This window comes from Mesocricetus auratus, unplaced genomic scaffold, assembly GCF_017639785.1.
Source record: "Mesocricetus auratus isolate SY011 unplaced genomic scaffold, BCM_Maur_2.0 Super-Scaffold_15014, whole genome shotgun sequence".
In the NCBI taxonomy this organism is placed as follows: domain Eukaryota; kingdom Metazoa; phylum Chordata; class Mammalia; order Rodentia; family Cricetidae; genus Mesocricetus; species Mesocricetus auratus.
In genome coordinates, this window is record NW_024429186.1 from 40,681,825 (window position 1) to 40,695,804 (window position 13,980).

Sequence of the window (13,980 nt, forward strand, 5' to 3'; positions counted from 1 at the left end):
GCTGAATGAATTATTTTTAAAGAGTACTGAATTCCATAGAACTTACATATATACATATAAGATATTTATTGTTTAATAAATTATGCAGGCCGGGCGTTGGTGGCGCACGCCTTTAGTCCCAGCACTTGGGAGGCAGAGGCAGGCGGATCTCTGTGAGTTCAAGGCCAGCCTGGTCTACAAGAGCTAGTTCCAGGACAGCCTCCAAAGCCACAGAGAAACCCTGTCTCGAAAAACCAAAAAAATAAATAAATAAATAAATAATGCATAAAACACAGTACTCAGCAACACACACACACACACACACACACAGACAGCATGAATCCAATAAAGTTTTCTTAAATAGCTTCTGCTAAGGTTTGAGTGCTCCCCCAAAACAAATTCTTATTTTATTGTTGTTGTTTGATGGGGTTTGTTTTCTTTTTAAAAACATAAACTTATTTATGTGTAGGGTAGGGGACACTTGTGTGGGCAACAGTCCTGCCCATTCACCTAGGTCCTGAGTGCCATACTCAGGTTGCCACGCTTGGTGGCAAGTGCCTTTACCTACCAAGCCATCTTTCAGGTCCCTTTATTTGCTTTTCTGAAACAGGGTCTCAGATACAGTGTAACATGTTGAAAGCTAAATGACCACATAATGGAATTAAGAGGTAGGGGTTTTTGGGAGGTGACGAACATCCCTAAACTAGAGGGAAGGTCCACCAGACACAAAGTTGGCCAGCATCTGAGATTGCTGTTCCTAAGCCACCAGGTCTGTGACATTTTGTTAAAGCAAACAGACTAAAACCAGGGTGCCTCTGGAGTCAATGTCCATGCATGATTTTAAAATCATGACATTTTACACTTACGCTTTGAGGCTTTCTGCTTCTGCCAAGAAAGTGTTCAGTGAGGATTCAGCTGCAACCAGCTGGTCTTGAAAACTGTTAAGGAGGCCATACTGATTTTCTTTAGTTTTCTTCAAAGTAAGAAGCGCCTGAAGTAGACTACCCACACAGTGTGCTGGAGATCTGGCGGTGGGCAGGACCAAGGCTCTTCCTTCTGTTTTGCTGAGACGTTGAGATTGTTCCAGAAGGTCAATGGCTGCTTTTCTCGATTCCAAGTGGGCACATAATTCCTACAGGAAGCCATACAAACCAGCATGTAGGTGTGTCACACTTGTTCCTTTTCCTCCCACCCTCCTTCAGTCAGATAACATCCCTATCCCATGAGGGAGTGATAAATACTTCATTCGTTCACATGACCTCTGTTTTACAAGGATCATGTTAGGATCTAGAACACTGGGTCTGCATTTACCATCTCTAAGGAGACTCTATTATCTTAAAAGCCCTATAGTTTATAATGGGAGACTTGTTTTTTGTTATTTCTATCTATCACCTTTTCCCTGGTTTAGATACATGTTTACTGCTCTGTAGAGTTGTCTGAAATATCAGAGATCATCTCAAGCAGTCGTTCTCAACCTTCCTAATACTCCAACCCTAAAGTTCTTCATGCTGTGCTGACCCCAACTATAAAATTATTTCATTGGTACTTCGTAACTGCAATTTTGCTACAGTTATAAATCACAATGTCAATATCTGATATGCAGATGGTCTTAGGTAACCCCTATTAAAAGGGTTGTCTAACCCCCAAAGGGGTAATGACCCCACTGGTTAAAAACAACTGATCTAGAGTTTCACTTTTCAAAACATGGCCATGTATAGGATTTTCAGATGTGGTAGCTAAAAATATGTTACTATTTATCAGCACAGCTGGCAAGCTAAGGAGGAGGCCCCAGCCGGTGGATCGTCAGAAAAAAAAAAACAAAAAAAAAACCAGAACCTGTCTGAATCAGAACAGAGGACTGTGAAAGGTGACAGCGGTGAGTCACAGTCCCCAAACTCTCACTGAAGTTCTTCAGGAACTTTGTGGAACAGAAAGATGTCGAATGTTCATTAAACTCTCCCACTTCTTAAATGGTTAGCGTTCTACAACTTACTGATTAGTACATAATTATATAGTTACCAAACTGATCATCAGGCAAAGGTTAAATAAGACTTTTCACTCCATACAAGCAAGGTTTTGGTAATTAAAATATATTGTATCGCACTGGGTAAACGATGCAATCATGCTGTTAGTGTTTTTCATGTTCCCATACCTCCATCCCTTTTAATTGTTCATTTCTTAGCATAATGTCCAATTCTAAAGGTTGATTTTGCAGCTCGTTGACTTTCCGCTCATCTTGGGTGTTTTGCATGCTTTCTTGAATGTTGAGGGAAAGTTGTTTTGACAAAATCATTTCCACAGATGAGTTCTGAAAACATAAAAAGATTAATTGCTGAATAGCCTACCTTCCAAATGAACCACTTTCATTTTTCTTGATTAAAAACCATTCCAGTTGCTTCTATTTACTCAGATTAAAAGCTTTAAAGAGGTATATTTGGGTACTACCAAAGATGGACTTTTCCTATATAATAACATCTGCATTGGTACACCTTCTTCCAAGATGAAATTTTTTTGCTATGATAGCATGGAATCTGGAGTTGATTCTTTGTATACTGAGGTATAATATACATAGTCTTAAATAAAACATATATGGAAGAGTCAACAGTTCCCGAACTTACACTTAGTATTCATGAACTGAAGAGAACCATGCAAATAGTAGGTGCTCATTTTTACCTCTCAGTAGTTCAAAACAAGTAGGTAAGTCTGGAAGCACCAAGAAGTCATGATACCGAGAAGAAATGATGCATGCCCTCAACCATCTGGTACTGAAAACCACGACCTGGTGACTGTGGAGATGACTCAATGGGTACACGTGCTAGGCAAGCAATCCTGTGTACCCAAGCTCTGGCAACCCGTGTAAAAACGGAAAGCTGGTGTGGTGGCACATCTGCAATCCCAGTGACACTACCTCAGGATGAGAGGTGGAAACAGGAGAACGCCCAAAGCTTACGGCCAGCCGGTCTGCAGCACAGAGGATAGCAGCAGAGACCAAGAGATCTGGCCTTGGTAAGCTCAAAGGTGTGAAGTGACTTCCAGAAATTATCCTCTGACCTCCACTGGTGTACCCAAGTGTCTGTGTGTGAGCATGTGTGCACATACCCCCATAACACACTAACTTAATAGATAAAAACAATAAAAGCTTCCATAAGGTAGGAAACATTATAAGTGAGTAATTTGATCTTTTGTGAATGCTTTAGGAACTTGTGGTTATCAATGGGGCATTTGTGTTCACTTCTTTTTCAACAACTGGTGCTTTTCTGGCTTCTTTATTATTTTTTTGTGTGTGTACACATACATGCATGTGTGTGCATATCAGAGGATGACCTGTAGGACTTGTTTCTCTCCCTCTGGTCCCAGGAACTGAACTCAGGTCCTCAGGCTTGGCAGCAGGCACCTTTACCCACTAAATCATCTCTAGCAGTATGTGTTGAACGCTTACATGTACCAGGCACTCTACCGATAATTTTGCAAGTAGATGGGAATGGAGACAGTGCGGAGAATCAAGCATTTGCCTGACCTGTTCAAAGACAGACCACCTGAACCTCACAAAACAAAACACCCAGATAAACCAAAAGCAACCAGCACTCTGCAGGGTGCTGTAATAGGGGACACTAAGCAGGGAGATAAGGGAACTTTTTATATTATCTTTTTCATTGTCCTATAAATCTGAAGCAGTTCTAAAATTGAAAGTTTACATAAAATAATCCCTGCCTACGTTTGGTAGAGAATCCAGGAGTTCAGGGTACCCATTATTTTGAAATAACACTGCTCTGAAATGTGACAAATAATTACGATTTTGTAAGTTCCCTCAGGTTTTGAAGCTCTAATTCACATGGGCTCTGGTGAAAGCCTATGTAGAGGATAGCCTCACGGGGAGTGGGGGCGGGGGCTGGAAAGGAAAGAGCCTGGCCTCACTGATGCTGATGGTGCCTGCCTCCTTTACCTCCTCGGAAACCTCCACAAATGCACCCAGACACAAGGGAGGCTGCACCAAAGGTCTAGAGACCAGGCCTCAGAGGCACTTATCTATACTGCTATCCGCCAAGAATCCAAAGCATCTAACTCTTACCTGATGAGCTGGTGCCCGAGGGCCACTGTTACCAGGATGTCACAGGCAACATTTTGTAATGTCAGACCCAGTATGTCATAACACTTCAAACCATCCCCCAAACCGTTTCTCATTGACCCCCAAAGCCATTTTCACCCATGACAGAAAAGCCAACAGAGTCCCTCAAACGAACATTTCAAACGTAACAGGCAACATTCCTTTGGCTCATGCCAGGGAGGTTAGAATCCAGCTTGGGCCCTGATTGGCTCCTGGAAAGTTCTGTCACTTCCTCATGCCCTGCCCACCACCCTCTGCTCTACTTTATTTTTATTGAACATATTACTATGAGACATTTTATCTTAAATCATAAGACGTGTGAAACATGAAAGAACAAAAAGATTCCACATGACTGAAAATAAAGATTAAAGTGATAAAATTTTCTATATTAAAGAAACTTAAAGGCCTCCCCCATATCTCCTTTAACTTGTTCGTCTCCCAAAGCAAACACTGTCCCATAGCCAAATACACACGTTGTCATCTTCACAGTATTTTAGTATTAAATAATAATATATTACTTGAAATTAATAGATAATAATTAAAGTAATATGTATTTTAAATTCTTAAAGAAATTAAGGCCATGTATGTATCACTTTATAATTTGTTCCATTTAGTATATTTTGAAAAATCTAACAGGTATACATTAACTATGGTTTTTGTGGATTTGTTTTGTTCAGTGAATGAACATAACTTATCTGTTAGACTACTCTACTAGTTTAATTTCTGTTACTGCGACAAAGCACCCCGGCAGAAAGCAACTTAGAGAATTAAAGGGTTACTGTAGCTCATAACGACACCTTACAGGCCATCGTGGGGTGGCAGGAACCTGTAGCAGCAAGTCCCATTGCATCCAGTCAAAAGCAGAGCTTAATCAAGGCATGTGTGCCTGGAGCGCAGCTAGATTCCTCTACTCTTACACAACCAGTCAGTGCCGTCCCCAACATTCAGGATAGGGCTTCTCATCTCAGCGAGCACTACTAAGGACATTTCTCACAAACATGCCCGAAGTCACCCTTTCTAGAAAATTCCTCATTGAGACTCTCTTCCCGGTAATTCTAGATTATATACACTTGATGTTTAAAACTGTCACCACTATGAACAACAATATCAATGCTTTCCCACTTCCCCGTTATAGATGCTGCTGCTGTGACAAACACTTCCACAGTCCTCCCATGTACACATGCGTTTCTTTTCCTTTTTCCTCTCTGGTATGTTTGTATCATTTTTTTTTCACTTCTATTCCAGGCTCCTTGGTTTTGAAATAGGTCTCACTGATTGATGTATGAGTTTCTTTAGACTATTTGTCTAGAATAAAATTACTGCTTTAGTCATAAAATACAACCCATTCGATTTTCAGTAGACTGTTATCAATTGGTTCTTCACAAATCCACAAAAATCATAGTTAATGCATACATGTTAGATTTATAATTCTATTATAACCAGTGTTGATCAGTCAAGAAAGCTAGGGCAATAATAATGTTACTATCCTTTTTCCCAGTCAGAGGTGATCGTCCTCTGAATATGATACACTACATGGTGACAGCCAGAACCCTAAATCCGTTTCTCCTAACCCACCAACAGGAGGACACATGTCAGACTGCCTCCAGAGACGTTTCATAAGTTTCCTTTGTTTTCAAACGAATGTGGCTGAAAGACATGCTTTGGAGATCACTGGTCCTGAGCAAAAATAAACCTTGGATTGTGAATGTCTCTAAGACAAGAAGCAAGACTTTAATACTGGCCAGAAGAGCAAGGAAGCACGCTTGGCAGGGAAAGTGGACACAGCCCCAACAATGGGCTCACACACACGCACGCACGCACGCACGCACGCTCAGAATATTTTTCGAAAAGAACTGTAAAGCAGTTATATGTAGTGAGAACAAGGGAGTTAAGAAGTAATTACAAACAAAAGGTTTTTAGGAATTTCAAAGCAATTATGTCACATAGATTGCAACGGGAAGAGAGATCATTAAATGTTAGTCTTGATTATCTTTGGAAAGATAAAAAATTAGGAATGTATGATTTTCCTCGATTTTATTCACTGCCATTCATTACGTTTTGATAGTACATACAGTCCTAGGAGATTAGACAATGCTCACTTTTTACCACCTCTTACTGGCAAATTCACTTGACCTTTGCAGGAGGGCAGGAAAGGGGGACAGTTCTGTCTGTACATATCTAACAATGCTTAAGATTCACATTCATAAAAATATGCAGCGTGCTATGAGCGGACGCCATCCAAATCCTTCCCCTTTTCTTTTTTGCCTCTAAGCCCGTCTATATCACACCAATATTAAGAGGAAGTCAACTCAATAAAATTCTGAGCAATAGATTCAAATGTTATCGGAGTGACTTCTGGCAGACACAGCGATACTTTCAACAAAAATCAATGTTATTTAGTAAAGGAAAATATTTACAACCCAGCACTATGAAAGAAAGAGGCAAATGGGGGAGGGGCAGACAGAAATGGGAGACAAATAGGAGTAGATGGAGTGAAAAATGAGAAGGAAAAGCTGTAAGAAATTCTCCTAGAGAATATTTAAAATAATCTGTCATAAGGGGCTGGAGAGGTGACTCAGGGTTAGGAGTGCTTTCTGCTTTATCAGAGCAGAATCCCAGAGTTCGAATCCCAGCACCTTTATCAGGTTGCTCTCAAACCCCTGGAACACTTGGGAGGCAGAGGCAGGAGGATCTCTGTGAGTTCAAGGACAGCCTGGTCTACAGAGTGAGTTCCAGGGCAGCCAGAGCCACACAGAGAAACCATGTCTTGAAAAAAGAAATCCTAAAAAATATTGATGAAAGTTTCTCAGGACTCCACAATGGCATGTAAGGTGAAAGTTAATAAAATGTCTAGTACTAGATTTAAAGCTGTGAAAATTGTGTCTTCACATTCTACCAGAACAATGAGCACAAAAATGGGTCTCAATAAATCCTTTACTTTTATTTGTTTGTATGTGAGGGAGACTGTGCACATGTCACAGCATGCACATGGAGGTCAGAAGACAACTTTCTGAAGACCAGGTGGGTCCTGGGACTCTAGCTCAGGGCGTCAGGTTTGGTGGCAAGCAACTCTACCTGCCAAAACATCTCCCTGCCATTCAGTAAATGTGTATAACGAATTAAGGGCTTGTTTTTGTTCTAACGGGTATTTGTTTCACTTGCCTTTGTCTTGGGAGATAGGGTTTCACTATGTCGCCTACTGGAACAGCTGGGACTGTTAGGCTCTGCCAGCATTATTACCATAGCTTGGGATCAATCAACTTTATCATGAAATGAATTGTTGCTTCATGTGCCCTGTGTTCATTACACTGAGACTCCCACGCAGATTCACACTGAGCTGCGGCATGGGCCTCATTCCACCTGGATCCTATCACCTACCAACAGAGCCCATCTTTGATCCCTTCCACCAGCGCTGCTGTTCAGTCCTGCCATCGCTCTGACCTTTACACAGCACCACGCTACATATAATGAAAAGACGGCCAGCACTGGTGGTGGAAAAATATGAAACGCAGATTCAGGGCAGTGTCACATTACAGAAGAAGAACCCACATTGCTGCAGAATTAAAACCAGTCTTCTGTAGTCCAGACTTAGGAGAATTAGTTGAAGTCTGTGCTGGCTAGTTTTATGTCATCTTGACATAAGCTAGAATCACCTGAAAAGGAGGGAACCTCAACTGAGAAAATGCCCCCTGGAAGATCTGGCTGTAGGGCACGTTCTTAGTTAGCAACTGATGGGGGAGGGCCCAGCCTAACGTGTGTGGTGCCTTCCCTAGGCTGCTGGTCCTGGGCTCTATAAGAAAGCAGACTGAGAAAGCTATGAGGAACAAGCCAGCAAGCAGCTCTCCTCCAAGGCCTCTGTGTCAGCTCCGCCTCCCGGTCTCTGCTCTGTTTGAGTTCCTGTCCTGACTTCCTTCAGTGAGGGACCACAACTGGAAGTGTAAACCAAATTAACACCTTCCTCCCCAGCTGGCTTTCGGCTGTGGTGTTTCCTCACAACAACAGAAACCCTAAAAAGAGAAGTCTTAAATTCCTCTCACAACTCTGAAAAAACAACAAAGCAAACCCTCTTTTCAGTGCACGGCCATGAACTCTCATTAATTATCACTTACGATTAAATTGAAGCTTAATAAAATCAAAAGTCGTTTTTGGATGATGATTTTTTTTTGTTGCAGTTTTCAATGTACTCTTATTAACTGGGTTATCCTGGCAACAACGGGATGAAGGAGTTAGTTTACAGGTGACTCAGCAACTAGCCCTCTTCAGCATGCCATGTGTTTGGACAGTATCTGATCTCGGGGTTAACAGAACTTGCTGCAATCATTACAGCTGGAGTTCGAATCCCAGCGCTCACATTAACAAGCCGGGTGTGTTGGGCAGGCCTTCAGCACCCAGCTGTATGAGGGGCAGAGACAGGAAGCTCACTGAGGCCTGCTGGATTCCACCCTGGATGAGGGAATTAAAGCCCCACATTCAGGAAAAGGCCCTGCATCAAATCAAAGGAGTAAATGGAGAGTCTAGAGGCCTTCTGTGCACATACAGAGGGGTATGTGCCTGCACACTACACACACACTCCCAAACATGCACACATACACACGTGGACATACACACGTATTCAACACACACACTTAAAACCACCTATCAGTAAACAAACCTTTCGAAAGTGTAGCACACATAACATTTTAAAAAAGAAAAAGAGCCCCAGGAAAACACACTTCTTCCTTCTCTGAGGAAATTCAGGCGCCTAAGCACCGGTGTTTTCTCACTAATGACCCGGCAGCATTCCCAGGTGTGCTTGCGGTAGAGTTAACAAAAGAAGAGAAAGGAGCCTATTTCTTTGCAGCACTCTCTGATTTCATTTACAAAATTGACCAAATCGGGGGGAAATGAGCTCTTAGATGTGTTTTTTTTAAACTGGGGAAATGGCTACAGTGCATTTTCTTTTCTTTGCCTTTTCTAATTTGCCTTTGTGCTCTTGACCCAAGAAACTGTATCTGATTACATATCGGTGAGAATAATCAGCCTAAATTGATGACTGACATTTGAACAGACTGCACAGTAATATTTCACCACGGAAATTTGGACCGTTTTCTGAGGGCTCTTTTGACAAGAGAGCTTCATAAATAGCCTGTCCTTTTGAGAACTTAATTAGGAAATCAGAATGCTTGATTCGAGACTCTTTTGAAAGAGGCACACCTCTTTACTCTCAGACTCGGTGTCTAGAGAGCGCAATCACGGCACTTACCTTGTTTGTTTCCCAGGTTCCCTCTGACTCGCCCGCTGCTGCTGACTCCCGAGTGGGTTCGGGCACATCAGAAGTGGCCAGCATGTCTCCACCTGGCAGAGAAAACTTTGTATGTTTTTCTGTCGAGCCTTTGGATTGAAGGATGCTGTTGAGACCGTTTTCAGTCTCCCGCTTGGCAGATTCAATTCTGTTTTCCAAATCCTTTTGTTTACACTTAAGTGATTTTATATCATCTTTAATGATCTTCTGTCCTGCTGAAGATGTATTTTGCTTGATGGATTTTGCTAATGCAGACGCCTTCTTTAATGCGCCGCCTTGGAAACGGAGTCCACTCTCCAGTTCCTAGAAGGAGAGAAAAGGCTGTTGTAAAAAGTATTGCCATTCACATCTCAGAAGGGTTTGTTGACATTTTGTAAATCACAAAGTATTCTGCTTCACTAATACGAAACAAGTATTTATAAAAAAGAAAGTATCAATACTTCAAAGAAGAAACTTTGGGGAAAAGATCAAACTACTGTAGCAGCCCACATCAAATTCTCTAATAGATTTCATAAGATGCCAGGGAGTACATAGCAAAACATTGGGGAAAATGTTCACAGCACGGTTTGTAAAACACAAGATCCCAGTAGGCATTTGCTGGATATGTTTCACTTAAGATACAGCCCCTGGGGCTGCAGAGATGGCTTAGTGGTTTAAAAAACTGGCTGTTTCCTTCCAAAGTACCCATGTTTAGTCCTAGCATCCACTGGCTGCTTACGACTGTCTATAACTTCAAGCCCAAAGACCAACACCCTATTCTGGCACTTCTGGGCCAGAATATAGGCATGACCACATGTATTAAATAAAAGAGTATGTATGTATGTATGTATGTATGTATGTATGTATGTATGTATGTTTTTGGGGGGTAGACAGGGTTTCACTATGTAGTTCCAGCTGGCCTAGAACTTGCTACATAGACCAGGCTGATCTTGAACTCACAGAGATCATACTTCTGCCTCTCTAGTAATAGGATTAAAGGCATGCACCACCACACCCAATGATTTACCTATTTTTATTTGATATGTGTGGGTGTTTGCATGTGTCTGTATACCATGTCTCAAATAAAAAAGGAACATTCAGGCTTTTCAAAACTCAAATATCAAATGTGTACTTGTACCATGGAAAGTATCAGAATGATAAAGAGACCTTTGGGATGCCCATATCAATCTAACGCTTGTTTTTAAAATTGAAAGCTAATTTTATACAGGGCACTACTCAGGCCTGCTGCATTGGCCACACAAGCAGTGAGAAAACAAGGGTGTTTTGTAGATGTAAGTAAGAGCACTCATCCCCACTCGAGAGGGCTGCTTGGTGCAGGAGAAAGAGGGAGATAGAATCTTACAAGGCTCTACCATTAGGGAGAGGGTTTTTTTCTTTCCTTTCTTTCCTTCTTTCTTTCTTTCCCTCCTTCCTTATTTCTTTCTTCTTCTTTCTTTCCTTCTCCTTCCTATCTATCTATCATCTATCTATCTATCTATCTATCTATCTATCTATCTATCATCTATCTATCTATCTATCTATCTATCTATCTATCTATCATCTATCTATCTGTCTGTCCTCTGTGTATAGTCCTGGCTGTCCTGGAACTCACTCTGTAGACCAGGTTGGCCTCAAACTCAGAGATTCACCTGCTTCTGCCTCCCAAGTACTGGGATTAAGGGAATGCGCCACCACCACCCAGCTAAGGGAAAGCTTTAACACAGTCCACTAGAATGAAAATTGACAGGGCAAATATTATACAAGGCCCATTCATCCAAGATAGAGAATGCAAACTGGAACATTTCCCAAAGATCATACTCTGCTGCTGTCTTCATCATTTGGCTTCTCAGAATCCCCTGGAATTGTGTTGTTTCTGAAACAAAGACTATCAGGAGTGACAGGCTGGTCATGGGTAGAATTACCCTCTCTAAGTGTCCACTGAAATCACTGTTCAATAGCTTCACCAATGGCCTTGATCACTAGATTAGCATGTCCCCATTTACTCCCCAGACTGCTAAGATCTTTCTAAATAACACTTGAATTTCCTTCGTAAAAGGTACTAAAAAGTCAAGTTGTCATGAATGTTGATTCCCATCCCCCACAATGTGTATTATGTTAGGACATTGCTCAATACCTGTAATTTCTGCATTCTGTCCTCAACCATTATTTGTTCCTCAGATGCATCACAGAGACTGACAAACTCCTTGGAGATATCATCCAGTGTGGTGTTTAGGTCTGTGATACAAATCTGGTATGAACTATGTTCCTGAACATGACTCTCTAATTTTCTCACAGAATCCTACAAATAAAACCATTGACAATTAGAAAATTATTTAAGTTTTTTTCCACTCATAAAGTAATTATATAATTCACACATAATATGTATGTGATGTAATATATATAAAACATAGAATTCATATATAATCTATGGGATATAATATATATATATATAAATACATGCAATTCACATATAAGGTTTCACACTGAAACAAGAATATGCCCATAACTGACCCAGAGCTGATAGTGTTTAAGGTATATCACTGCAAAAATCTCCATCTCCCCCTCAAAATGACTTAATAAAAACACCTGTTCTTTGTGGGTTTTTTGCTTTAATTTCCTTCCTAAAGACATTTTTTTTGTCAAAAGAATACAAAGCAAAATGGCTGCAATTATAACATTAAATCACAAACATAATGAACAAAGTTTTCTTTTATTTGTTGCTTTTAAACAAAGAGTCTGCATCTCAAAATGATACTATATGAGAGTAACCTAATTCCAGAATCCTTTCCTAGGAATAAAAAAATCATAGCCCAAAAGTAAACCATCTTCAGATAATATCCCTGGGATAAGGGAATCAGAGGACCATACCTTATCAGACACCAGCAAGAAGAAACCTACAGAAAATCCAGTCAAGTAGGCATTTGAACCCACACCCAGATCCAGATATTGATTGGATAGTCAAGATTTCTTACCCAGGTAATCCTTACACTCAACCTGGCTTTCAATGTCTAAAGAATTAAAAACAGGGGTTGGAGAGATTGCTCAGTAGTTAAGAGCACTGAATGCTCTTCTAGAGGACCTGGGTTCAGTTCCCAGCACCTACATAGCAGTTCACAACTGTCTGTGACTCCAGTTCCATGGAAAAACACAAATGCACATAAAAAAATAAAAAACAAAACCAAAAAAAGAATTAAAACCAGTTTTACTGAAAAAAAATGGACTCCATTATTACAAGGGAACAATTTATTTCAATTCACTTTGTTGTAGACCCAAGGGAGGGACAACTGACACAAATTATTGCTATGGATGGATGGATGGATGGATGGATGGATGGATGGATGGATGGATAAAAAACAGATGAGAAAGTAGATTAGTGGGTAGGTGGGTGTATGAGTGGATACATGTGTTAACAGATGGATAAATTGAATGATGGATTGATGGACAAGGAGGTGGATGATTAGATGCACTGACAGACTGACGGACAGAGGGATGGATGGATGAATGGGTTAATGGGTGAATAATGTACACATTGCCATCTTCATAGAGATTCCTAAGGAACTTTAAGACACCTGATTCCTGAAGAAGGGAATTTTAGCAACAGGAAATAATAAAACAATCAACACACAATGACTTCATCTAACAAAAGTAACTGGGTAAATTCCTGCCTTCGTGAGTGTTGGTATTTTCATGTAAAACTGAAATCCACTGAGAGCTTTGGGTTCAGCAAAAGAACAACGTCCAAGCACTAGTTCAGGGTAAGGATCCTGTGTGGTGACTGTGGCCGGTACAGGGACTGTCTCTGCTCATCTTACCTGGAGCTGCTGAAGAAGGCTTTCATGCAGCTGTTTTATTTCCAGCCATGGCTCCTCACTGAAGCTAGGGTTTTTAGTGCACTCCAAGAGGTAATTGCCCTGAGATTTTAGCTCTTCTAGCAAGGATGTCAAATCTTGGGCTTTCTGGAGGAATTTCTTGCAAATCTTTAACTGGGCTTGTTTCTCTGGCAAGCCAGGTTGTAGAGCAAGGCCGGCTTCCTGCTGCTTCTTCAAATCCCTGAGCATCAGCCGCAGGCCCTCCTTACTCTGCAAATACTTTTCTCCTTCTAGTACAAGCTTTTCTTGATGGCTACATGTTGCAAAAGAGTTTTGAACAGAAATGACAATGAACAAAACAAAGGGCCATTTGGAATACTCTGTTCCAACACACATTATTCCTATGTGGAATTAAATAATATGCATAGTATTTCCAGGGACCTATCAAACACTCCAACCCCTTAAACAGCACTAACCTTAGCTCAGAATTTATGTGAGTACTACTAAGACATAATTGTTGTTACACAGTCAGTATTTGTTACAAAATAATGTTCTAACTTCAAACTACCCGCAGCAATGTTTATTTTATTTAAATATACTATAAAGTCCTATTTTATACTTACATAAAACTGAAACAAGTGGGGCCAGAGAAAAAAGAGAGGTCAGGTCTACAAAGTGCCTGTCTTGTAAGCACAAAGACCTGAGGTCAATCCCCAGAACCAACATAAAAAAGAAAAATTCAGGTGTGGTAGCACAAACAACCACCATGCTAGAGGCAGGTGGATACCTAGGGCTCACTGGCCAGCCGGCCTAGCTTACTTGACAAT

At 40.9% G+C, this 13,980-nt stretch overlaps 1 protein-coding gene across 6 annotated transcripts in view; it reads right to left on the reverse strand.

Moving 5' to 3' along the window:
- Positions 1-13,980, reverse strand: part of Syne2 (spectrin repeat containing nuclear envelope protein 2) — a 293,751-nt gene that overhangs the window by 142,708 nt on the left and 137,063 nt on the right. For all 6 annotated transcript variants that reach the window (XM_040742909.1, XM_040742911.1, XM_040742910.1 and 3 more), the window contains exons 43-47: positions 13,157-13,466; positions 11,479-11,643; positions 9,327-9,668; positions 2,132-2,287; positions 846-1,111 (exon numbers count right to left, since the gene is read on the reverse strand). In XM_040742909.1, the coding sequence (XP_040598843.1) occupies positions 846-1,111; positions 2,132-2,287; positions 9,327-9,668; positions 11,479-11,643; positions 13,157-13,466 (1,239 nt within the window). The remainder of the gene's footprint in view (positions 1-845; positions 1,112-2,131; positions 2,288-9,326; positions 9,669-11,478; positions 11,644-13,156; positions 13,467-13,980) is intronic.